This window comes from Pongo pygmaeus, chromosome 8 (genome assembly GCF_028885625.2).
Source record: "Pongo pygmaeus isolate AG05252 chromosome 8, NHGRI_mPonPyg2-v2.0_pri, whole genome shotgun sequence".
NCBI classification, from domain to species: domain Eukaryota; kingdom Metazoa; phylum Chordata; class Mammalia; order Primates; family Hominidae; genus Pongo; species Pongo pygmaeus.
The window spans coordinates 12,321,054-12,348,354 of NC_072381.2; the positions used below are offsets into that span (position 1 = coordinate 12,321,054).

Genomic DNA, 27,301 nt, shown 5'->3' on the forward strand with positions numbered 1-27,301 from the left:
CTTTAAATTCCATGCTTTGTACGCCAGTGTCTCCACCACTGCAACGGAGCTTGCCTTAACTGACTCAACGTTATTTCAAGATTTAAAAGCAAACTTTGATATAAATTTTATCCACTTCATTAGTTAGAATTTAAGGTAATTTGCATATTGCCAGTATGTGTATGGTATGAAAAAGATAGATGTACACGATGTTGAGTGTTCTACAATTTTTTTTTTTGAGACGGAGTCTTGCTTTGTCGCCCAGGCTGGAGTGCAGTGGCGCGATCTCCGCTCACTGCAAGCTCCACCTCCCGGGTTCACGCCATTCTCCTGCCTCAGCCTCCCAAGTAGCTGGGATTACAGGTACCTGCCACCACACCTGGCTAATTTTTTGTATTTTTAGGAGAGACGGGGTTTCACCGTGTTAGTCAGGATGGTCTCGATCTCCTGACCTCGTGATCCGCCCGCCTCGGCCTCCCAAAGTGCTGGAATTACAGGTGTAAGCCACCGCACCGGCGAGTGTTCTACAATTTCATTTACGATTGTCCTTAGTATTTAAAGTCACAAGCTGTTTTAATTCTCATAAATCGTTTTAACTCAGTTCAGTTTGAACAGTGAAGGTCTAGGATGTGTTGGATGTGCAATTCTCCAGAGCATAAAAGAAACACTAGTGAGGAGAAATGCTGTAAGATTTTTAGACGTCTTGCACAGTGGCAGGCAGAAGTCTCTAACTAGCTTCGAGAGCACCAGCAGTGGAAACGTCTATGTATATACTCAGTGCACACTGACCACTATGCTTGCCCTTGGGCACGTTACAGTTAACAAGCACATCTGGGGCAAAGACCTGCCTCAGAGACACCACCATACCAGGATGTTTTAAAGGAGGGACACACACATCCCCTTGGGAGGCAGTGAGGAAAATGTTAAAGCCTTTTTTTTTTGAGACTGAGTCTCGCTGCAACACCCAGGCTGGAGTGCAATGGTGTGATCTCGGCTCACTGCAACCTCCACCTCCCAAGTTGAAGCAATTCTCCTGCCTCAGCCTCCTGAACAGCCGGGATTACAGGTCTGTACCACCACACTCGGCTGATTTTTGCATTTTTAGTAGAGATGGGGTTTCACCATATTGGCCAGGCTGGTTTCGAACTCCTGACCTCAAGTGATCCACCCGCCTAGGCCTCCCAAAGCACTGGGATTACAGGGGTGAGCCACCACGCCCAGCCAAGATTTTTAAAAGATAGTTTGATGTGAAGACATGGCTTAGAGACCAAGAGTGCAGGGAAAGCATTCCAACTAGAAGACACCACATGAACAAAGGCAGAGACACCGGGGCAAGGGTGAGAAATTCTGAGTGTATGGCAAGCTCTGTGGTTCTCAAGCTCCTCCTCCACTTCCTCCTTTAAAAAACAAAGGAAAGGCCAGGCGCAGTGGCTCACGTCTATAATCCCAGCACTTTGGGAGGCTGAGGCGGGTGGATCACGAGGTCAGGAGATCGAGACCATCCTGGCTAACATGGTGAAACCCCATCTCTACTAAAAATACAAAAAAATTAGCCAGGTGTGGTGGCGGGTGCCTGTAGTCCGGGCTACTCAGGAGGCTGAGGCAGGAGAATGGCATGAACCCAGGAGGTGGAGCTTGCAGTGAGCCAAGATTGCGCCACTGCACTCCAGCCTGGGTGACAGAGTGAGACTCCGTCTCTAAAACAAAAAAGAAACAAAAAAAAAAAACCACAAAGGAAAAACCACCACCACCACAAAACTCCCAAAACAACTCCACATATAATGATTCGCGAACACATTTCTAAGGCCATACACAGATTTGGCTGGATCTCTGCCCCCAAAACTGCAGGCCAACAAAGCACACAAAGCTAACTGGCATGGCACAAATTACTATTGTGATATGAGGTAGTTTTGGGGGCCAGTGCCATGCATTGCATGTGCCTATAGTCCCAGCTACTCGTGGAGGCTGAGGTGGGAGGATCGCTTGAGCTCAGGAATTGAGATGACCCTAGGAAACATAGTGAGATTCTATGTAAAAAACGAAAAAACAAACACCAAAATAAACTAATTTTGGGGTTAGGCAGCAAGTACAGCCCTCTACTGAAAGGGAGGAAGTGATTAATTTTTCACCAACTTCGTATGCCAGTATTAGTAACAACAACTGCATAAAGAGTTAAGTGGGAGTTTAGATTCCAGAAGTTAAACTATGAACTCAAAAGCCTGGTTCTGCAGTTGGCACTGAGGCTCATTACTCAATCACCACACCCGAATCCCCGCCATCTGCTGAGGCTGCAAAGTGAAGCAAAAAATCCTAACAAGAAATTGTATGTTGGCTAGGTCTCTCCCTGATAAAAGATGAATATTGTTAATAACAACAATACTCAACCAAATACAAGATGCAGGAGCCCACATCATAAGCAGAGCCTCTGACTGACAAAAGAGGGTCAGGCACTTGGAACAGTTTAATAATTGAATAGGGAAATCAACAAGACACTTTGAAAGAAATTAAGTGGGAAGCTGAGGCAGCAGAATCACTTGAACCAGGGAGGTGGAGGTTGCAGTGAGCCGAGATCATGCCACTGCACTCCAGTATGGTGACAGAGTGAGACTCTGTCTCCAAAAAAAAAAAAGAAATTAAGTGGGAGAGAGGATCAATTTTTTTTGCAGTAATAACTTACTTTATGATTGTCTTGTTAAAGTCAGGCATCAAATTGGGCATGTCTAAAGTGGCAATCTACATTCTGGCAGAATAATTACAAAGAAAAGTCACTTGATTTAGAAGGAACAAAGAATCAAATAATTTGTAGTTATATTTAATAATTTTGGTCATAGTTAAACATTTTTAAATTCTATTTTTAAAAGATAATATTCTGGCTGGGCTCGGTGGCTCATGCCTGTAATCCCAGCACTTTCGGAGGCCAATGCGGGTGGATCACTTGAGGTCAGGAATTCGAGCCTAACCAACATAGTGAAACCCCCCGTCTCTGCTAAAAATACAAAAAATTAGCTGGGTGAGGTGGCAAACGCCAGTAGTCCCAGCTACTCGGGAGACTGAGGCACGAGAAAAGCCTGAACCCAGGAGGCAGCAGTTGCAGTGAGCCAAGACTGCACCACTGCATTCCAGCCTGGGCAACAGAGCGAGACTCTGTCTCAAAAGAAAAAAAAGGATAATATTCTGATGTATCCTTCTTTTGTGCCATTTATGGTAAAAAATTTGGGTACCCACCATTGAATTCACTTATGGGTTTTTCGGTTTTTTTTCATTCTCTTCAGGTGTGGCAGTTGGGTGGCCAGGGAGGAATGAACGTTTACTGAAATTATGCTACTTGGTGATCTCCAGGAATCATTTAGCAAGTGTTTATAATCCTCACATTTAATTCTGGTTGAGCAAGAGTGAACTGACTGTAATGACCCTTGGGAAGGTGAATTGGTTACAGACGTATAGTAATGAGACTGTAAAGAACGGCTTACAATAGTCCAGGCAGGAGATAACACGTCTGGAGTAGAGTAGTAGCCGTGGCAAAGTGACATTTAATTTCCACGAAGACGGTTTTAAGGGAAACTGGGACATCGAAAGAAAAAAGGGGTGATGCAGGGCTCAAATCTGTACACACTTGTTTGAGGTGATGGCAGACATCCAGATGAAGAAAACCAGCAGACAAGTGAAAATATTAATCTAGGGGAAATGTGTTTTTTCATTACTTCATTAGGAATTGCACAATAAATCTCCTCCCCCATAATCACATGACTACTGACTTTTCAGCATGTAGGAGAAAAAGCAACTATTTCCATTGTTGAAAGGTTTTATTGGAGAAACTTGATGAATACAATGACTTCATGGCTTAGTGAAGACAACCACGGTGGTTAAATACAGTGAACCCTCATTTAGCTGTATCCATTCAAAGTATTTGAGCATCTCCTATCTATAATGTCAATTTATTTGATGCTGGTTAAATGTGTAACAAGTTACTTAAAACCAACTGTAATACCAAAAAGTCATTGAACACACTTCTAAAGTATACTGCCTGAATAAAAGGTATCTATAAAAATTCCTTCCCTGTAGTATCTATATATTTAAGCTTACAAACTTAGCTGCTTTTCTACACACAACTGCAATTCTATATTAAAGCTTTGCAACTGCCTTAACCTTTACCCTCTTTTTATTTTTTTTTCCCCGAGACGGAAAAAAAAAGAGTCTCGCTCTGTTGCCAGGCTGGAGTGCAGTGGCGCGATCTCGGCTCATCGCAACCTACGCCTCCTGGATTCAAGCGATTCTCCTGCCTCAGCCTCCCGAGTAGCTGGGACTACAGGGATGCGCCAACACGCCCGGCTAATTTTTGTAATTTTAGTAGGGACGGGGTTTCGCCATGTTGGCCAGGCTGGTCAAACTCCTGACCTCAGGTGATGCGCCCGCCTCGGCCTCCCGGAGTGCTGGGATCACAGGCATGAGTCACCGCGCCCGGCCTATGCTCAAATGTTTCTTGGGCTGTTAAAGTACTGCTCCTCGCAGAAGGGCTATGTTCCCGGGATCTATTTTCTTCCGTACATTCATTCCTATCTTCATTAGAAAACATCTGACCTAAATAAATCCCCATCTCCTTCCGCTGCAATTTTTTACTTTCTAAGTCAAATCAAAACAATTATTTGAGCGACCGCTCCTGTCTGCCATTAAGTCTTTCTGGCACCACCCTCCAGACATATATACAATATTGTTTCTTTCCCTCAAAACAGAAAGGACTGCATAGTTCCGGATCAAGGCATAAATGAATCATGACGGTCCAACCCCCACCTACATACTCTGCAACATTATAATCTATTTACCTCTGCTTTGAAAATGTATTCTTTAAAGCACTACTTCCAACTAGCCACTTAGCCAGTAACATTTTTGAGAAAAACAAAACAAAACCTAAAACAATGTATATATTCCTGGGGGGAAGAGTTTCTAACTCAAAATACGCAGATAATTCTGTTTATTATTCTAAGGAATACCCTTCTGAAGAGGCCCGCAGTCGGTGGGGCTGTTTCTAATTTAAAACTACTTAGGTGGACCAGGAAGAATGTACATTTAAGGAGATACCTTTAGACATAGATGCCTCGCGCAAGCCTAAAGCTCGTATGGTAAGCGACACGACTAGGGGTTAAAAGCGGCTGGTTGGTAGGCCGGGGGCGGTGGCTCACGCCTGTAAGCCCAGCACTTTGGGAGGCTGAGGCGGGCAGATCACCTAACGTCAAGAGTTCGAGACCAGCCTGGCAAATATGGTGAAACGCCGTCTCTACTAAAAAATATAAAAATTAGTCGGCGTGGTGGCGCGCGCGCTCTCAGCTACTCGAGAAGCTAAGGCAGGAGAATCACTTAAACCCAGGAGGCGGAGGTTGCAGTGAGCCAAGATTGCGCCACTGCACTCCAATCTGGGCACAGAGTGAGACTCCGTCTCAAATAAATAAATAAAAGCAGCTGGTTATTTCTCATTATTTTAACGAAACAAACAAAACTGAACTTTGCTGGGTGACAGGAGTGAAGCAAAGGAAAAAACGATAGTACAAGTTCGATTCGAATTCTTCCAGTCTTATGATTCGATCATTGCAGGAATACCGATAAAAATCTGCGTTTTTTCCAGGTTGACAACTTTTGCGAGGCCAGACTAAACGAATTCAGCGCTCCAAGGAGACTCCTCTTTCCTCTGCTTTCTCAAATTTACATCTCGCCTTTTACCTCCCAAAGTCGAACCCTCCAGGATCGTACAGGCGGTATTCCCTCTACCAAGCATTCTACTCCTCTGCAGATGCTGCAATCTTTACACTGGAACTAACACTTAGCTGTGGTGTTCCCCGCTTCCTTTACTCGGGGTAGCCCAGGCTCTTCCGCTCCAATCCCCAATTTCCCTCCAGTCCCCAGTTTCCCTCTTGGGCGCCTGGACGCGTGCCCAGCCGCAGCCTGGGAGACACCGCGCGGCTGCACGCACCATGCAGATGAGCTCCCTCTCCCCTTCTTCTTCTCCTCCCCAAAGAGATTTTGTGCTGTGACTGGCTTGCCCCGGTTACTTACTCCAAGGTGTAGGGGTGAAGAACGGAAGAGGACGAAATAACTAGCTGAAAGCACCAGTGTCAGCCGATGCCGGTGCCACGGCTCGAAACACCAGCGCCTCTCGCGGTGCTAAAAGGATGGGCGCGCGCCCTCCTCCCGGCATCCGTAGAACCCCCGCCTTTGACCTAGCTTCAGGTGATTACTTTCCGGGTCAACGTGCGTCTAGGGCGAAGACGGAGTTGTAAACTTTTTAAAATTCCTCTCTAGACACTTCGGTAATTCCTCTTTCGAGACTAAAGCTCTTTTTGTATGCGTGTGTGTCAAGCGTATGCCCCGGGATTCTCCTCCGCTTCCTTTTCTCGGTCTTCCTTCTTGTTTTAGGGACCGGAAGAGTCCTTGAACCAAAATAGCTCGGCGGGCACTTCCGGGGCCGGAGCCCAGGGTTCCGGGAGGGTGCAGGCAGGAGAGGGAAAGGCAGCGGCGGCGGCAGCTGGAGGATGAAGAAGGAGCATGTGCTGCACTGCCAGTTCTCCGCGTGGTACCCGTTCTTCCGAGGCGTTACCATCAAGAGGTGAGATGGGAGGGGGTTCGCCCGGCCGACCGGCCAAAGGGAACTGCGACTTCTGAGCGAATCTTACTGCCATCCAAAAAAATGCAGGCCTTCTAGCGACTGCATGGGAGTGTGTCGAGAGGGAAGTAGATCAGCAATTGTCTGCGTCCTGTTGCGAGCCAGCGAGTGTGTTGGCTAGGAGGGTCAGTTGTGGTTTCAGTGAGGGCGGGAGGAATAGTGGATTAACCTGGTTTAGGCTTGGGAGTTCACCACCACTACTTTTAGAATGGCCGCAGGCGCAAGGTGATCACTGCCTAAGTGCACTCGGAGAATTAATTGGTTTTCGCCATCACCCCAGAGGTTGGAGATTGGGAAGGTGAAAGGATACGTAATTACAGTTAGATACGAGAACAAGTTCACAGATCTGTTGTACAGCATGGAGGCTATAGTTAATGACAATATACGTATTCTTGAAAAACGGAGAGTGGATGTTAGTGTTCTCACCACAAAAATAACTATGTTAGGCAATGCATTTGTTAGCTAAATTTAACTATTCCACAATGTATATATACTTCAAAACATCAGGTAGGCGGCAAGTATTGATACATACAATTTAATCTCTCAGTTTTTTTAAAGGTGTTGATAGAAAATCTGGGGTTTGCACTTAACTGATTTTCTGAGCCAACTCAGTAATTGCTGATTCATTATATAATGGTTTCATTCAATAAAGATCGGATATGTACTTGAAAATGTATAACTGGCTTAGAATGGTCAGTTAAAATGTATAAGAAAAGTTTCAAGTTCTTAAATAGTATTGGAATGTCTGGTAGAACCTTAGATTCATTGTACTTAACAATTTCGCTTGTTAGCTTTGTAAGAGTAAAATACTTAGGAAGGCTTATTTGTAATCAGCAAATAGACATATTAAAAAAGAAAACCGAGTGGTTTATAAATAGAATTTAAAATTTTAAAGAGACTTTTAAGTTGCAAAGTTTCACTTGAAATTGGTTAAAATTTAGTAGATTTTCAAACATAATAAGATTTGTTAGAAGAAATTAAAAGCCTGAGGAAGAACAAGGTTTTTTTTTTTTGAGACAGAGTTTTGCTCTGTCGCTCAAGCTGGAGTGCAGTGGCACCGATCTTGGCTCACTGCAAGCTTCGCTTCCCGAGTTCACGCCATTCTCCTGCCTCAGCTTCCCGAGTAGCTGAGACTACAGGCGCCCGCCACCACCTCCGGCTAATTTTTTGTATTTTTAGTAGAGACGGGGTTTCACCGTGTTAGCCAGGATGGTCTCGATCTCCTGACCTCGTGATCCGCCCGCCTCGGCTTCCCAAAGTGCTGGGATTACAGGTGTGAGCCACCGCGCCCCGCCAAAACTAGATTTTTGAATGTGAAATCATACCTTTGATAAATCAAATGTTTATTTTTAAAACCGAAGTTTTTGCTCTGTTGCCCAAGCTGGAGTGCAGTGGCAGCGATCTTTTATTTATTTAAAAATAAATAAAAATACTTATTTTTAAAACCAAAGTAGCCCATGAATACTCTTTTTTGTGCAAAAAACCCTTTGTAATATGCCAAAAAAAACTTGTTCCATAAATAAATGAGACATGTTATAAGTAATTGATGTTCTGTTAACTTCCTGAAAGCAGGCTGTAATCTTTTCCACTTTTTAAAGATGTATATGCCTCAAATTCAAAATAATACCAGCATTCTTAGGTATCTGTGGTAGGGCTTTTTGATAATTTATTATTTCAAGGTAAAAAACAAATTATCCCATAAGTTTTTAAGAGACTTCAAGTATGGCTTTGCCATCCTTAATTATGGTTACCTGAAACAAATTAAGCTAAAGCATGCCCAGTTTAAGCAGCTTTATATCTCTGGTGATCAGTTGAATAGAATGCCAGCAAGACACATCCAAAAGTATCATGAATTCTTAGCGGTAGGTGCTCATTGCCAACCCCAGAATGTTTTCCAGATCTTGACTCTACTTCTGCCCTCTATCTTTAGAAGGTGACCAAATGCTAGTCATCTTCTGGTTGGGTTTGCTGCATTTCCTGTGTTGCAGCAAATATCTGCTGTTCTCTGATTTCTTAAAGACGCATAAATGTTGTGCTCACTCAGAATCCTTTTGAGCTTGTTGCTTTCATACTGTGATTTCCATCTGGTGGTTTGGATTTGGCTGGTTTTTGTTTACCACAAAGACCATTGTGGCAATAAGGTGAACTGCAGTATTTAATCTTATTATTCTAATTCCTTGTCTACTGCTACCAAATGTACATCGTGAACATTTTCTACTTTATATTAAAGACAAATAATTCCAAAATTAATCAAGTGTGGACATTTCTCTCTCTGCTTATAGTTGGTCTTTTAAAATGATGCCTTTTTTGCTGTTTTTTTTTAGTGTCATTCTTCCACTTCCTCAGAATGTGAAGGATTATTTACTCGATGATGGAACTCTGGTGGTTTCAGGAAGGTAAAGTATTTTAGAAAAAAATTTCTTAAACTTTACCATAAAGAAACACATAAAATGAATGAATTAGCTTAGGCATCATTCTTTCCCTTTAGCTCTTTTTCTCTCCTAGCCAAAATGATTTGCTGATCTTTGTCTCATATTCCTTCTCAACGTTCACTTAATATTTTCAACATTAAGTACTTTGCCCTCTAATAATTACAAGTTGTGAAATTGAGCAGTTCCTTTCATCTCTGTCTTTAGAAAACAGTTATGCTGACAACTTTTCCTTCTGACGGTAGCAGGGTGGGGGAAGTACACGTTAAAATTCTTTGAGATCCTTCAGTTTTGGCGATTACAAATTCACTGTTGCAAACAGGCTTTATCATTTAATTCCTCAACATTTTCTTCCCCACTATTGAACTACCGTGTCCCCCCCTCCACTTTCTAGAAGCTATTCAGGTAGTTTCCCTATTTATAGAATAAGGGGAAGAAGTTACTGTGTTTCAGTCTTTTGGATGCAAACTTGAAAACGTTGAAGAATCATAGGATTTAATGAAGTTCTCATTTTTTCATTCGAGTCTGCTCAGAAGTCACGTTATGAGTGTTCAGCCCTCACTAGCCTTTCTAAAATAGCCTGACAGTAACCCTATGCCCTGACCTCCCTTCATTTTTCTGCATAACACTTACTTCCACCTGACAGTTGTTAATTGTTCCATTAGAATGCAGTTTCATGAAAACAGGGACTTGGCCCATTTGTTCACCTCAGCTTGTGGAACAGTGCCTGATACAGCAGAAGTGCTTGATAAACATTTGTTGGATGAAGGAACTATAGAAATACAATAAGAATTGTGTGTTTTCAGTAGTACTAACTGGACCCCATATTTTTGCCTTTTGGGATTTTAGTTTGGTTTTCTGGATTATGTTTCTGTTTTTGGTATTCACAGAGCCTCAATAACCTGAAAATTATTAATGTAGCACCTCATTAACTTTGAATAATTGAGGCTAAGGAAACAGTAGGAAAGTCAGACAAGTCTCAACTTTAAGATATTTACAGATATAATTTTTTTTGTTTTGTTTTTCTTTTGAGACAGAGTCTCGCTCTGTCACCCGGGCTGGAGTTCAGTGGCGCGATCTCGGCTCACTGCAAGCTCTGCCTCCCGGGTTCATGCTATTCTCCTGCCTCAGCCTCCAAGTAGCTGGGACTGCAGGTGCCCACCACCACGCCCGGCTAATTTTTTTTATTTTTAGTAGAGACGAGGTTTTACTGTCTTAGCCAGGATGGTCTTGATCTCCTGACCTCGTGATCTGGCCACCTCGGCCTCCCAAAGTGTTGGGATTACAGGCCTGAGCCACCACACCCGGCCTTTTTTTTTTTTTTTTTTTTTAAGATGGAGTCTTGCTCTGTCAGCCAGGCTGGAGTGCAGTGGCTCAATCTCAGCTCACTGCAACCTGTGCCTCCCAGGTTCAAGTGATTCTCTTGCTGCAGCCTCCCAAATAGCTGGAACAACAGGTGTGCACCACCATACCCAGCTAATTTTTGTATTTTTAGAAGACATGGGGTTTCACCATGTTGGCCGGACTGTCTTGAACTCCTGACCTCAGGTGATCCACCTGCTTCAGCCTCCCAAAGTGTTGGGATTACAGGCATGAGCCACTGTGCCCGGCCGGTTTTATTATTCTCAAAGACGTATACCTATTTGCTTTATAAATGAGCTTATATATAATAAGCTTATGTAAATGAGACTATAAGTAAAATAGCTTTTAATATTAGAAAATAATTGGTAAATCTCAGTAGTGTAAACATGTTGAAGAGCTCCTATGATGATTGTCACTGGCCAGATGTTTGCGTGGCCTCTGGCTTAGGCAAGCACTGTTGTTAAATACTGTTAAACAGGGCTGGGTGCGGTGACTTATGCCTGTAATCCCAGCACTTTGGGAGGCCGAGTTGGGTGGATCACCTGAGGTCAGGAGTTCAAGACCAGCCTGACCAACATGGTGAAACCTCATCTCTACTAAAAACACAAAAATTAGCCGAGCATGGTGGTGGGCACCTCTGATTCCAACTACTCGGGAAGCTGAGGCAGGAGAATTACTTGAACGCAGGAGGCGGAGGTTGCAGTGAGCCGAGATCGTGCCATTGTGCTCCAGCCTGGGCAACAAGAGCTAAACTTTGTCTCAAAAAAAAAAAAATACTGTTAAACAACACGGTATGGTGTTTTACAGTAACCCACAAATCACATAGGGACCCTGTCCTTTTGGAGTTGACAGTTCAGCTTCATATTTTGTGAAAGCCAGCATGGCATGGTGCTGTTTGTTTAGTCAGATTGCCTAATTTTAAGTAATATCTTTGCTATTTTCTAGCCCTTCCCTCTGTGCCTCAGTTTCCTTGTCTGAATATGGGGCAAATGACAGTATAGAACTTACTTTATAGGGTCATTGCAAAGATACAAAGTGATAATATGTAAAATGTTCAGTCTAATTGCCCACTATATTGTATGCTCTTAAGACATGGAACTACTTTTATTATCATTAATCTTAGATGAACATAGCAAACACACAAGAGAATATATAATGAAAATTGGGATAAGTGCTGTGCAGAAAATGGGGTGGTCATTGCCCTTAAATTGTTGGGAGAGCTGAGGATCGCGAGGAGGGTCAGGCAATGCTCCGAAGAAGGATTTTTGGAGCCTCTGAGATGTGAAGATTGGAAGAATGTAGTCAGTTGAAGGGCGAAGGGAAGAATCTTCCAGGTGGGGGGAACGGCATTAATGAAGGCTCTAGGCCTGGAAGATCTTGACATACAAGAAGCTTGGAAAAGGTCATGTAGCTAGAGTATGGGAAGTGAGAGAAGAAGGGTAAGTGACATGAGATTCACAGTTGATGACATGGGGGAGGACAGTTAAGATTAGGGGTGTGTGTGGGAGTCATGTTAAAGATGCTGCAATTTATTCTGAGAATGTCAGGAAGGCATTGAAGGGCTCTGAGCGAGAGAATGACTTGATCAGATTTCAGTTTGCAGCTGTGGCGGGTGACTGTGGAAATGGAAGACGGGTTAGGAGGATATTGCACTGGACTGGGTGAGACCTGCTAGTGGCTTGAACTAAGATGGTGACAGTGGGGTGGGAGGAGGAAGTGGGTTTCAGAAAATTGGGAGCTTGCACCTTCAGAACTTGATGACAGGGGTGTGTCAAGAATTCCTCTCAGATTTCTGATAGAACAACTAGATGAATGAAGATGTCATTTGCTCAGGTTGAGAGAAGCGTTGTCTGTTGAGCCTTTTTGAAACCTCACAATCTGTTGAGAATTTTGAAAGGTTAGTGATTTTAGATTAGGTTACTTCTACAGATAAAAACTTGAAAATTTTAAGTATAATTTAAATGAGGTACATTTACGATAAAATGTATAGGGTCTTAAGTGTACAACTTGGCAAATGTTGATAAATGGTTACACCTATTTCACCATCACTCCATTCAAAACATGGAACACTTTCATTCCCCAGAAAGGTTTCTCTTGTCCCTTTCTTAGTTCAGTTTTGTCAGTTCTAGAATTTCACATAAGTGGAGTTACATAGTATGTATTCTTTTATGTCTGTGTAAGTGGAAAAAATGTAAACCGTTTTTCCTCTGCTCTCACACCACAACAATCAACACAGAAGACCTCTGTGACCACATGTGTGGGGTTTTCTTCCCACCAAGAAGCAATAAGTTCTGCAGCAGATGACAGCTAAGAGTCCTCCAATCCAATTCAGTTGACACTCTCTACCTGGAGGAGCATCAGATCCCACAGGTTGAGGGCTCAGTCTCACAAAGACTGCCCCCCACTCCGATGTCAGCTGCAAGCCCCAGGTTCCTCTACCTGTGCGTCTGACCAGGCAGCTAGAAATGAGTGTCCCCTCCTTGGGTTTGATTCATTTGCTAGAGCAGCTTGCAGAACTGAGGGAAACATTTACTTAGGTTTACCGGTTTATCATAAAGGATGTTACAGCCCTGGTGTGGTGGCTCATGCCTGTAATCCCAGCACTTTGGGAGCCCGAGGCAGGCGGATCACTTGAGGTCAGGAATTTGAGACCAGCTTGGCCAACATGGCGAAACCGCATCTCTACTAAAAATACAAAACTTAGCCGGGTGTGGTGGCGCACTCTTGTAATCCCAGCTACTCAGGAGGCTGAGGTAGGAGAATCACTTAAACCCGGGAAGTGGAGGTTGCAGTGAGCTGAGATCGCACCATTGCACCCCAGCCTGGGCGACAGAGCGAGACTCTATCTCAAAAAACCAAACAAACAAAAATAAAGGATATTAATAATGGATACAGATGAAGAGATGTGTAGGATGAGGTGTGGGGGAAGGGATGCAGGTCTTCCATGCCCTCCCTGCATGCGCCACCCTCCAGAAGCTCCATGTGTTCAGCTATCCGGAAGCTCTTCGTACTTCGCAAGAAAGTGGGAGATGTCTGTGGAGGTCTGCCATGGACCCTAATTCTTCCTGCCTCATCCTCCATTACTTCACATACAGTACATGCCTTTCTCTCCGGACTCTATAAGGTATAGTCTTGTTTACAGTTATAAGTTAGGACATAGTCTGGGTTCAATAAATAACGGTTGAATGAGTGAATGAACATGCTTATCCTACTTTCTCTCCATGGTAACCTCTACTGAGTTCAGTGAATAGAATAGGCCAAGTATGATGGCTAGTTTACCTTGTTTGCCAAGTCAGATCTAATGGTAATGGTTTCCTGGAGTGATATGTAGAGGATTCTGAGGCTGCATCCAGGGTTCAGTGAGAAAGCATGCTTGGTTTGATTCTCGTTGCCTGCTGTGGGTGTAGGAAAGGAGGCTGGCAACGTGCATTTCTGGTATAGACAGTGATTCAATTTCACTGAACAGTTATTGCATGCCTAGTATGAGATGGGCACCAAGCTTGATACTAGCATAACAAGATGAGCAGGGCATCCTACCGTAGGAGTCTAGGCTTATTAGCAAGTCAAACATAAATAAATAAATAAATGTCTGAGTTGCGTTGCGAAAAATGTTTTTGAGTAAAAGCATCAACCAGCTGCGGTGGCTCATGCCTGTAATCTAGCACTTTAGGAGGCGGAGGTAAGAGGATCCCTAGAGGCCAGGAGATGGAGACCGGTCTGGCCAACATAGTGAGGCCCTGTCTCTACAAAAAAATAAGAAGTTAGCTGGGCGTGTTGGCACACACCTATAGTCCCAGCTGCTCAGGAGGCTGACGCACAAGGATGGCTTGAACCCAGGAATTGGAGGCTGCAGTGAGCTGTGATCATGCCGCTGCACCCAGCCTGGGCGACAGAGCAAGACCTTGTCTCAAAAAAAAAAAAAAAAGTATCAGGTACTCTGATAAGTAATGTATTTGGGGTTTAATTAATCACTGTGAGCTGGGGTCATCCAGAAAGTCTTTACAGTAAGGTGATACTTGAACTGAGCCCACACATTGGGTCTGACGCAGGTGGTACCTCTCTTCCAGTCACTAATCCTCATTGTCTCTTTTTGGTCACGAGTTCTTTCCTGACCTTGTCTCCCTTAAGGCTGAATAGTGAAATGAGTTGAGCAGCCCTAATTGGAAAATCTGAAATCTGTCCAGATGGGTGCTGAGATAGTGACATTTTTGCTTTCTGAATATTGTATAAAATTACCTTTGGGCCATGTGTATAAGATGTATGTGACACTGACACATAAATGATTTTTTTTAATTTTTAATTTTTAGTTTTTGTGGGTACATAGTAAGTGTACATATTTATGGGGAACAAGAGATGTTTTGATTAAGGAATGCAATGTGACATAAGCACATCATGGAGAAAGGGGTGTCCATCCCCTCAAGCATGTATCCATTAAGTTGCAAACAATCCAATTACAGTCTTTATTTTTAAATGTACAGTTAAGTTATTATTGACTATAGTCACTCTATTGCTCTGTCAAATAGTAGGTCTATGGTCGGGTGCTGTGGCTCATGCCTGTAATCCCAGCACTTTTGGAGGCCCAGGCGAGCAGATCACCTGAGGTCAGGAGTTCAAGACCAGCCTGGCCCAACATGGTGAAACCCCGTCTCTACTAAAACTACAAAAATTAGCTGGGCGTGGTGGCGGGTGCCTGTAATCTCAGCTACTCAGGAGGCTGAGGCAAGAGAATCACCTGAACCTGGGAAATGGAGGTTGGAGTGAGCCAAGATCGTGCCGTTGCGCTCCAGCCTGAGTGACAGAGTGAGGCTCCATCTCAAAAAAAAAAAAAAGGTCTTATTTATTCTTTCTGCTTTTTTTGGTACCCATTAACCCCCACCTCCTCACAGTCCCCTGCTACCCTTCACAGCCTCTGCTAACCATCTTTTTACTCTATATCCATGAGTTCAATTAGTTTTTAGATCCCACAGATAAGTTTGTCTTCCTGTGCCTGCCTTACTTCGCTTAACATAATGATCTTCAGTTTCATCCATTTTGTTGCAAACGACTAGATCCCATTCTTTTTTAATGACTGAATAGTATTCCATTGTGTATACGTACCACATTTTCTTTATCCATCATCAGTTAATGAACACTTAGGTGGCTTCCAAATCTTAGCTATTGTAAACAGTGCTGCAACAAACAGGAGTTTATGTTTAGACTTGGGTCCCATCCCTAAGATATCTCATATATATGCAAATACTCCAAAATCCAAAACACTTTTGACCCCAAGCATTTTGGATATAGGATCCTCAACCAGTAGATGTCAATTATAAAATACATTAGGCATATTCATATTTTGATTCTTCACAATTCTGTGAAGTAGTTGCTATTTTCCCAGTTTTATAGATGGCATATTGATGCAAAGTTCTTGGCTGACAGTGGCAGAACTGAGATATTTAAACTATGCCTGCCTGCCTCCAGAGCCACTGCTCTGGTGTGCCAGCTCTGTGTAAGTTGTAAGATAGAAAATATAACATCCTAAACATTAGCACCATACTTTATCCATTTAGTTCTCTGCATGCAGAGGGTTACTTTAGAAAGCCAAGTCTAATAAACTTGCACTTTTTTTTTTTTTGAGACAGAGTCTCACTGTGTCACCTAGGCTGGAGTGCAGGGGCGCGATCTTGGCCCACTGCAACTTCCGCCTACTGGGTTCAAGCGATTCCCTTGCCCTCAGCCTCCTGAGTAGCTGGGACTACAGGTGCCTGCGGCCATGCGCAGCTAATTTTTTTTGTATCTTTAGTAGAGATGGGGTTTCACTATTTTGCCCAGGCTAGTCTTGAACTCCTGACCTTGTGATCCACCCGCCTTGGCCTCCCAAAGTGCTGGGATTACAGGCGTGAGCCACCGTGCCTGTCCAAACTTGCATATTTTTATACATTGTCACCTTTTACAGTGAATAAAAGTTGTCATACTTTACAGTAGGCACTGCAATAATTTCTGAAGAACTTATGTGAATACCTTGATAACAAGTATGTTTTTTAAAATGTATGTTGTTATACTAACAAAAATGGTAAGTGATTTTTAGAGTGGCAGAATACAGTTTCATATTTCATCTTATATTGTAAGATGAGGTAAGCCATGCTAAAGGTAACGTTGCATTTAAAAATATTATGTGGCATTTAAAGAGAGACATAAGAGAGAAAGGCTGGCCCCTTGGGCAGGGATTCACACGCTGACAGGGTGTTAGTATTTCCACTATAGAACAGTTCTTAGCTTTGACTGGTTCTTAGCTTTGCGAATCTGGAAAAGCAAGAGTTACAAAGAGTTGATTAAAACTTGGGGAAGGCCAGGTGTGGTGGCTTACGCCTGTAATCCCAGCGCTTTGGGAGGCCGAGGCGGTTGGATTATCTGAGGTCAGGAGTTTGAGACTGGACTGACCAACATGGCGAAACCCCGTCTCTAGTAAAAATACAAAAATCCGGGCATGAGGCCAGGCGTGGTGGCTTATGCCTGTAATCCCAGTGCTTTGGGAGGCCAAGGAGGGTGGATCACAAGGTCAAGAGATCGAGACCATCCTGGCCAACACGGTGAAACCCCATCTCTACTAAAAATACAAAAAAATTAGCTGGGCGTGGTGGTGGGTGCCTGGAGTCCCGGCTACTCGGGAGGCTGAGGCAGGAGAATGGCGTGAACCCGGGAGGCGGAGCTTGCAGTGAGCCGAAATCACGCCACTGCACTCCAGCCTGGGCGACAGAGCGAGACTCCATCTCAAAAAAAAAAAAAAAAAAAAAAAAAAAAAGTGGAAGCATTATTGTATCCATTTTTGCCCATTTAAGGTATTTTTTCTCCGTTTATTAAGTCCTTGGTGAGCCCTTTCATTCTAAAGACTTTAATTTTCCTGTTTTAGGATATTAAAAAAGAATCTTTGATAATTTCCTCTAATTTCTTGCTTCTCTTTCTGGATCTCCTATTATTTTGGTGTTTGATCTTTTGGCTTAATTCTCTGAATTTTATTATTTCTTTTCTATTTTCCCTTTCTTTGTCTTTTTTGTTCTACTTTCTAGGTAATTATTTTTCCATTCTATTGAATTTTAAAATTTCAACTATCATGTTTTCAGTGTCTACAAGTTCCTCTGTTCCTTTTTTATAGCTTCCTGTTCTTCCTTAATGGATGTGACATCTTTTATATTTGAGAATATTAATGATTTTTAAAAATATCTTTCATCTGGTCCCTTTATTGTCTTTTTTTCTTCCATGTGCCTTTTTTCTCTCCTTTTTGAAAACATTTTTCATCTTGGAGTTTTTCGTCTGTTTTCTAATCATTGTAGGCCTTCCTTCATATTTAAGAGTGAGGAGGACACACACAGGTATTTGCAAACTTTGTGTACATGGGTGGAGCTTGATGCCTGAGGGTGCCAGCAGGCAGCAAGCATTGGTGGAAGATTCCCAGATAATGGTGTGTCCTCTGGGGTTGCTCAGTTTCTGCCCAGAAGAATCCTTTAATCTGTCTGTGACATGGGAGCAGCGTGGGAGGAAGGGGACTAGGGGTCGCAGTGTTCAGTTTGTCTTTCACATAACTTGTCATCGTAGTCCAGGTCCAGCATTTCACCCCCATATTCATCTGGGCCATTATGTACCTCAACCCTCTTGAGTTCATTTTTTCCAGAGAATAAACCTGCTTACCAAAGGGATTGAGGAGAATTAGTTGCTAGGATGTGCAAGGTAGGGAGATGGATGTGTCTCACTGCTCCCTGGATGGACTTCAGAGCTTCATTTCCATGTTCCGGGATAACTCTTAAGTTCTAACCTGTTGCTCCTTGACTTATCCCTCCCCTTGACTTCCTGTTTTCCAAACTTTTGTTGCCATCTTTCTTCTATGGTTGATTCCTTTTCACTCAGCATTGTCCTTGGGATCTTTTTTTTAGTAGAGTTTCCAGAGGGAACACAGAGAGAAAAGCACATGTTTAACCAGAATCTTCCTTTTCCTTTTCTTTCTTTAGTCTTTGCATAGCTGCTATGCTAGTTCTTATGATTATTTTTCTCAATGATATGAGTTATTCCTAGGCTAGTTATTTGTAGTTGTGTGTTGAGGAGGGGCCAGAGTGGTGTTCTGAGTCTTCCCTCTGAGTTCTTTCAGCCTCTGATTCCCTCTAGGCAATGAAGATGAGCTGCTGGCTGGCCCTTTTCAGCCCTTGTGTTACAGGTGATCAGTGAGTATCTGGGGCCGATGGTGTGGGTGGTAAGAAGAACCATGACAGTTGGAGGCAGAGAAAGGCAAATTTATTAGAGAAAGTGTGGAAATATGTTGCAAGGGTACGATGGGCAGGTCAGCAAGAAAGGAACTGACTGCAGGGAGACAAAGGCTTGCTGGGGATTTTATAAGATGGTACTTGTGCTGTGTCCTGAAGAGGGCTTTGTGCAGTACTGATAACACCAAGGTTGCAGTGCTCACCTGCATTTTTCTGTCAATTGAGGGTGAGGTGATAGCTGGGCATGGAAAAATAGTGAGTTACTTGAGCAGGAGGGCTGTGTGTCCTGGACCATGAAGAAAGGCAGACTTATAGCTTATCTACCTTGTCTTTTTGTTTTCCCCTGCTCTCGCCAGTCCAACTCCTTTTCCCTAATGAGGACTGCACACCTCGCTTTGCTTCTGTCTTCTTCAAAGACAGTGTGCCTGTTTATTTTCCCTCTCTCTGTCACCCTTTGCTGTGGTTCAGTCTAGATGCAGAATGAATTTCTGACACCAGCCTGCACCCCCTGTTTTCACTGTGCAAAGAAAAGATTCTTGATTTTGCCCCCACAGTAGTTCCATCATCTGTGTAGACAGCTCTTCAGACATTCGCTTCTGGTGTCTTCCTTTATCACATTCCATCTTTCTTTTCTTGAGAGAACTTTCTCATATACTGAGGTTCAGAGTCTAGATGATTCTCAGTATTATCAGAGATGGAGTTTTTTTCCCTTTCCCTTGTTTTTAATGATATCTGAGAACAGGACAGAAAGGTTTTATTCTGTCATCTCTTCATGCAACTGTACTCTCATTTATTTATTTCTTCTTTTTTTGAGACGGGGTCTCACTCTCTTGCCCAGGCTGTAGTGCAGCAGTGTGATCTTAGGTCACTGCAGCCTCAAACTCTTGGGTTCAAGGGATCCTTCTGTGTCAGCTTCCTGAATAGCTGTGACCACTGGTGTTCTCCTCCACACCTGGCTAATTTTTAATTTTTTTGTAAAGACAGAGTCTCTGTGTTACCCAGGCTGGTCTCAAACTCCTGGGCTCAAGCAATCCTCCCATCTCAGCCTCTCAAAGTGCTGGAATTACAGGTGTGAGCCACCATGACTGGCCTTGTTCTCCAATTTTAAGGCTTTTATTTTTATTTATTTATTTTTGAGACAGTGTTTTATGTTGTCACCCAGGCTGGAGTGCAGTGGCACGATCTTAACTCACTGCAGCCTTGACCTCCCATGTTCAAGCGATCAGTCCTCCCACCTTAGCCCCGCAAATAGCTGGGACTACAGGCGCATGCCACCTCGCGCAGCTAATTTCTGTATTTTTTGTAGAGACAGGGTTTTGCCATGTAGCCCAGGCTGATCTCTACCTCCTGAGCTCAAGCAATCCACTCACCTCTGCCTGCCAAAGTGCTAGGATTATAGGTGTGAGCCACCACACCTAGCCTAGTTTTAAGGCTATTTTAAGACATATAGTCAGTACCCCTGAAATTGGGACCACACAGTGCCCAAGTCCTTTTCTTTCTTGATGGTTGTTTGTGTTTTTTTAGGGACGATCCACCAACACATTCTCAGCCAGACAGTGATGAGGAAGCAGAAGAAATACAGGTTGGTACCAAATAAAATAATCTGTTCTGTAGACTGTTGTAATTTAAATGATCTCTGAGATGGTTCTGACTCGTAGATCTTATCTTACATCTGATAAAATGAGAAATTACGTGAGAATCTTACTTTGACATATATTTTCACATATACTTTGTGTTCCGGAAAAGATGTCTCCTGTTGGATTTATAATTTTTAGATGGAGCACTGCTTGTCAAAGCCCAGCGCAGTATTTAAATTTAATGTTTTGGTTTTTTCCTCTTTTTCATGCAGTGGTCGGATGATGAGAACACAGCCACGCTTACGGTAAGAGCACAGGAGACTCAGCGTGGGGACAGCCTCACACTATCACACAAGGGTTAGCGTCAAGGTTTAAGTGCGTACCTCTCTAAATTCCACTCACCATTTCATATATTATTTTCCCTGTGGGCTGTCGTTTTTATTTTGAAAAATAACTTGAAGCATCATTTAGCAGGCAAACATGATTTGCCCTTTTTCCCTTTGATCGCAAAGGAAATATTTCGAGTGCATAGTTGCTGCCTTGACTTATTTCTGTTAAGCTCTGACGCTCTTCAAGAAGGAATTACGCCTAACATTAAACTCTGAGATTCCTGAATCTCTGGAACATAAAGTGAAAATCTGTATTTCCTTATTCAAGTATATTTATTTAGTTAGTTAGTTGTTTTGTGTATTTATTTTTGAGACAGATTCTTGCTCTGTCGCCCAGGCTGGAGTGCAGTGGCGTGATCTTGGCTCACTGCAACCTCCGCCTCCCAGGTTCAAGCTATTCTCCTGCCTCAGCCTCCTGAGTAGCTGGGATTACAGGCACCTGACACCATGCCTGGCTAATTTTTGTATTTTTAGTAGTGACAGGGTTTCACCGTGTTAGCCAGGGTGGTCTCGAACTCCTGACGTCATGTGATACGCCCGCCTCGGCCTCCCAAAGTGCTGGGATTACAGTTGTGAGCCACAGCACCTGGCCTCGAGCGTATATAAATGGCATAAAAATTACTGTTTCTTTCAAGCAAGAGTAGAGAGGTATGTGACTTTTACCAGTGTTTTACATAAAAATGTAGAAGTTATCAAGCATATTACAGTGTTTCAGGATAAGAGTGCTGTTGTGAAAGTTAACCTAAAATTTTTTAAATGAAGTTATTTTTAAAGGAGTGAGTGAAGCAAATGATCTCTTTCTAAAAATAGGTGAATGAAACTCCTCATACCTTGAGTTGAAAGGGGAACGTTTTTAGTGAAACTGCTTACAAGTAAATGTAAAGGCAGAAATATAGAAAACTGGCTTTGTGGGAGGGTTTGTTCTAATCCAGCTGTAAATAAGAAGATACTTGTTTATTTTAATGAACGAGATATGATTGCCAGGGTAGAAGAAAAAAAAAAAGAAGTGGAGCTGCTCAAAACTGACATATTTCTTTAGGTATAAAAAGGGAAGCCTGCCAGCAGGTGCCTAAGTGGAAAGTTTGCGTGTTTCATTTACTCCAGAAATGATCACTCTCCTTGTATGAAAATTCCATTCAGTGTCATGTAAATGTTACTTATCTGCCATACTCAGGGCACTAAACTGGATTCTGTGAGATAAACAAAGATGAATATGATTTGATTCCCCCACCATTAGGGAGTTTGTAAACCGGGGGAAAGGTGACACAGGCAGGGGGAGATGACAGTGCTGTCAGATCAGAGAGAGCAGTTACAGCTGAGGGCACCAGAATGTCTGACAGGACAAGTGGTATGTGACCTGGATCTTAATAGTGGTGGGGAGTATCAGTATCGACTCGTTTTTAAATATGTATAGATGGGCCTGGCACGGTGGCTGACGCCTGTAATCCCAGCACTTTGGGAGGCCAAGGCGGGTGGATCACTTGAGGTCAGGAGTGACCTCAAGTCTGACCAACATGGTGAAACCCCGTCTCTACTAAAAATACAAAAAGCTAGTCAGGCATGGTGGCAGTCACCTGTAATCCCAGCTACTTGGGAGGCTGAGGCAGGAGAACTGCTTGAACCCAGGAGGTGGAGGTTGCAGTGAGCCAAGATTGCACCACTGCATTCCAGCCTGAGTGACAGAGAGAGACTCCATCTCAAAAATAAAATAAAATAAATATGTATAGATGATAGATACAGTAATTGATAATATAAAGGGGTGTGTGTGTGTGTGTGTGTGTGTGTGTGTGTGTGTATTTACCAAACTCTGTTCACTAAGAAGTTTTAGAGTCAATGACATGTAACATCCTGGTAGCAGTGAGCACTCCTGATGCCTTGATCTTGGTTTCTAAATACCATTCTCCTCTAAACAAAATTGAAGCTTCTTGGAGATATTCCGGACTGGGTTTGGGAAAGTAAAAATGAGTCTGCAACAACTTGTGCCAGAAACTATGGAAGTGCTGAAACAATGATGGGACATGACAAAAAGATGCCAGAAGCTAGCTTTGGGCTCTCGCTGTCTAAAAATATGAGCATCATAACAAATACAGTTTGAGCATTCTTAATCCCCAAATTCAAAATCGAAAATGCTCCAAATTACAAAACTTTTTTAAAAGACTGAGTATCACTGTGTTGCCCAGGCTGCACTCAAACTTCTGGGCTTAAGAGATCCTTCTGCTTCAGCTTCCTGAGTAGCAGGTACTGCAGGTATGTGCCAGCATGCCTAGCTCCCAAAACTACGAGCACTAACATGACACCACAAGTGGAAAATTCCACACCTGACCTCATGTGACAGGTACAGCCACAATGCAGGTGCACAACCCAGCTCGTTCAGCCTTCCCAAGGGAAAAATGAAATTACCTTCAGGCCATTTGCATAAGGTGTATATGAAACATAAATGACTTTTGTGTTTAGATTTGGGTCCCATCCCCATTATGTATATTCAAATATTCTGAAATCCAAAACACTTCTGGTCTTACCCATTTTGGATAAGGGATACTCCATGTGTAGTGTAAGAATAGGTTATGACCTATTGACTAAAATAAGAATTGCTGATCCCATAGTGACATACATAAGTGATTAAATAAGTGGGGAAAAAAGGAAGCTTGTCTTTATAGTACTAAAGGCACTAACTAATGCATGTAGAAGGAATGATGGAATTAGGAATTACTATTTGGCAGCCATCGTAATAATATTTGATTGAATAGATGCTCAAACTAGTGAGTGAATATACAGTGAGAAAGAGGATATTTCCATCTTCTCTAAGTATCTTCACCCAAATTACTTACTGTTTGCGCAAAGAAAAATAGTAATGTTACAATGCAAAGACCTGGCAGCCAAGTGATCAGTATTAACCTTGTCAGTGACGGGACAGACCTGTCATGCGTGCCTCCTTGATAAGATACCACCTGTCACAGCTGCGCAGCCTGAGTCTACCTGGGAGGAGACATCCAACAGACTCAACTTTTAGAAATTGTATAGAGTAGTTGCCCTGAACTTTTCAAAAACGTCAAGGTCATAAATGGTAAGAACAACAGAGAGAGGAACTGCCACAGATTGAAGAAGATTAAAGAGACCTGACAACTAGATTTAGTCCATGATTCTGGCTAGACTGGATGCCTGGACCAGAAAAAAAGTTTCAATTTTTTTTTCTATAGAAGACGTTACTAGGACACTTGGCAAATTTTGAATAAGATCTGTATTGTGTCAGTGTTAGTTCCATGATTTTGATAATTTATAGAAAATGGTAAAAGCATGACTCTCATACACATATAAAACTCTTTAATGCATGTTGAAGATGTTATTTAACTCATGAGGGAACCAGACAGATGTTAGAACTGGTTCAAAAGAGAATCCAAAGAAAAGAGATATTTTTAGATCAGGAATATTGAAATGAGTATGTAAATGAGGCAAAACTGGTTTTGCCTCCCTGCAGTATGGGAGAAAAGACAATTGGACCTCTTCCAGATGAGATAGAAATTGCCTGTCCATAAGAATTAGTTCATGTCACTATCACTTACCTAGAATTTGCCAAGTTGTAAAGTAGCTCACAGACCTGGCTAAAAACAGATAACCTAGAAGGTTGTGCTGTATATAAACAGTACATAGTCTTCCACTTAAGACTGTGCATAAGCTTTTTATAATTTAAATTTGTTTTAGGATTCTTATGGCAGGTTTTCCTAAAGTTGAATAATTTTGAGGATTTGAGGGAACTGATCACATCTTTTAAAAGGCATACATGTAAAGTAATCCTTAGATGTCAAGCTTTATGGGATAGGAAAATTAAATTGCTTCGTCTTTGAAGGTTGAATCCTTTCATGTTGTAAAGTGTGTGCAACAATGCCATTCATAGGAAATACTGCCAGTGCCGATCTCACAGAAGTGGGGTTTATGGCTAGAGCGGTAGGGAAGCCAAGTCAGCCGCTTCAGGCAATTATAAGGAAATGGCCTCACGTAAATCATAATTGCTTTGGATGGGGAGAGATGAATGGAAAATAAAGGACTCAGTGCTGCTGTTCATTTTGAAACCCTTTCTAAATTACTCTAGTCTCATTTCATGTATCTAAGCTGAAGTCATCTAGTGGAAGATAGAGGGGCAGCCGATGAAGCAATTAGAAGATACTGTTATTAACCAGTCTAGAGGTCAGATTTATCTGTAACAGAAAGAAAGGCAGCCTAATTGGGCCTTAAGCTCCCGTTTTTATTCCCTAGCCTTTGCTCAAAGCTGTTTCTTGTTTTGGGGGATATATGACCATATTTTAAAACTCATTTCTTTGGTCTTTTCTCAGACTCTTGTCACAGTTTTTTCTCTCACATAGCTGGGTTAGATCTTGGGGATCCACATAACTATTTGATGTCATCTTGGAATGTGTAGTTAATTCAAGATGTAGTCTGTCTTTTTTTTTTCCTATGGGAGAAGTTGATTCCTGGATTTTTTCGGAACTTACAGTTGCCCAATAGGGGGCAGCAATCCTCTTTACAGGGTATAATGACAATTAATGACTGCGTGGAGAATCTGTTAATGTTTTTGTTTTCTTATGTCTCTTGAGGGCCCCACTTCCCCCTCTCTTACTTACCTTTTTTTGTTTCTTATGTCCATAAGCTCCTGTGATAGTGACCTAGGCTCAAGGCAGGACATACTGACATCAGGCTTAATTAAGTTCCTGTTTAACAGCAGTACTGCTATTCACTTCCGGGTCGAAACAAACACATAGAATGTTTTGGTCACTAGCTTATATAAAATATGCATTTTAAAAATCATCCAAAAAGGAAAGAACGTTTTAACTTGACCAAGGTTCACATTTTGAGTTTTGCTTGTTTTAAAACTTATCTGGAAATAGCAGTGTTTAAATACAGTTTGCCACATCATTTATTTTTCATTCTCTCTGTGGCTTTGGGGAATACCATATGTCTAAGACTCTTCCTGTAAGTGGAAGGGCTTCTAGCTCTTCAAATAGGGATGTTATTTCTGACAACTGGAGTTTTGCTACGGGTGATATTCCACCTGTCTCTTTTCTCTTGATGAATGCTGGTTTTATGTCGGTGTACAGAGAACCATTCACTCCTTCCTCACATCCTCAGAAACTAGTGACATGTGTCATTTCAGCTTTGCAGGCTTTGATTGTCTGGAAAATACCATTTAAGCAGCTGATTATTTTATTTCTCTTTTTGGTAAATGTACTTGATCACTGATTTTATTTAGCTGGGTTCAGAAATTCTGATAGTAATTTGTATTCTAAATTCTGTTTTTAACACCCTAAACTATAACCTTGAGATTTTGATCTTGTTTTCCATATATACTGTGATGATATTGACGTGCCCAATGATTTCTTCTCTCTCTGTAGGCACCAGAATTTCCTGAGTTTGCCACTAAAGTCCAGGAAGCTATCAATTCCCTCGGGGGCAGTGTCTTTCCTAAGCTTAACTGGAGTGCCCCAAGGGTAGGAACACATAAGTAATTCTCTTAGTGTTTGAATATTCTTTGTTTTGCTGTTTATTTCATTTCATATCCCTACAGAGGGTCTAATTATATTCCTAATTCTAGGAAAAATACTTTGGAATTTATTATTAATTTCCCTCTACTGTTTTACTTTCTGGATTTTGCTGTACACTTGCCAGGGTCTGTGAAATACTGTATATTCTGCCAAAAGGTAGTTTCCACCTCTTGTGTTGCTGATTGTTTTTGAATTCTGAGGAAATTCATACTCTGCCCTTTTCAAAACTTCAGCTGTTCAGTTTAACAGAGAAATTTTTCTTTGTTGAAAAGTAATAAAAATAAAAGTGTCATAGGCTATAGAAATAGAGTGGCTAGAGAAGTCAACTGATCTTTTCTTAAATTGTGTCTTATTATTTTAATACTGCATTGACAAGATTTTTATAATAGTTAAGGCCTGTGGAAAGATCCGTTAGTTGTTTTAATCCAATAGAAAACAGTTTTATGTCACCAAAGCTTATTTAAGGAATCAGAGACCTATTTGTAATTTCAAAAGTTATCTCATGCCTTTTTTATTCTAAAATGAATGATAATTTGTACTTAATCTAAGTTTTGTTTTTACTTTTATTATTTTTTTGTTTGTTTTTACTTCTAAAAATTAATTATACTCTACATGTACAGAATTTAAAATTTCAAATAGATTTGGAAGCTTGCCATGAAAATCAGCAGGTCTTGACACCTGTTTTACTTCACCATTTCCTACTCCCCAGAGGTAGCTGTTTTCAAATATTTTAGTACTTTTCTTCCATGTAGTGTGGATAACTGGATAGCGGTTTGCAACTGTTAGTTTTCTCAAAATTCTATTATATCCTGTGTCTGATCTGTCTGTGGGAGAGGTGTATTTTTTAAATGACTTAATTATTCTGTAATTTTTAGGCATGTTCCACTGAGCTTTGTGCCTGCTTTGCATTTGCCTTCCCATCTTTTGTTCTTATGTATAAGACATTCCCCATTTAAAGTTGTAGTGGTTCAGAATAGCTCACCTCCTTCTCTTTCAGATTTGATAGATGTGGGATGTGACTGCTCCAGCCGCCAAAGTTCAGGTGTTTGGCTGCCACTCCCCAGAAACGGGAAGGGTGGAAATTGATCTCTCTTTTCTTGAAGAGTAGCTGGTCAGGCTGTTTCTTTACCACCTTAATCTTGTAGCCA

At 42.1% G+C, this 27,301-nt stretch overlaps 2 protein-coding genes across 5 annotated transcripts in view; one reads left to right on the top strand and one right to left on the bottom strand.

Moving 5' to 3' along the window:
- NUDT5 (nudix hydrolase 5) overlaps window positions 1-6,162 on the bottom strand; it is a 28,551-nt gene extending 22,389 nt beyond the window's left edge. For 2 of the 3 annotated variants that reach the window (XM_054436030.2, XM_054436032.2), the window contains exon 1: window positions 6,025-6,162. The gene's annotated coding sequence lies outside the window, so the exon portion shown is untranslated. The remainder of the gene's footprint in view (window positions 1-6,024) is intronic. The other variant, XM_054436029.2, reaches the window with a different exon arrangement.
- A 254-nt stretch (window positions 6,163-6,416) lies between these two features.
- Window positions 6,417-27,301, top strand: part of CDC123 (cell division cycle 123) — a 54,534-nt gene continuing 33,649 nt past the window's right edge. Inside the window, exons 1-5 of one of the 2 annotated variants that reach the window (XM_054436027.2) lie at window positions 6,417-6,574; window positions 8,956-9,027; window positions 20,178-20,235; window positions 20,503-20,535; window positions 26,004-26,099. In XM_054436027.2, coding sequence (XP_054292002.1) covers window positions 6,501-6,574; window positions 8,956-9,027; window positions 20,178-20,235; window positions 20,503-20,535; window positions 26,004-26,099 — 333 coding nt within the window. In that variant the 5' untranslated portion in view covers window positions 6,417-6,500. The remainder of the gene's footprint in view (window positions 6,575-8,955; window positions 9,028-20,177; window positions 20,236-20,502; window positions 20,536-26,003; window positions 26,100-27,301) is intronic. The other variant, XM_054436028.2, reaches the window with a different exon arrangement.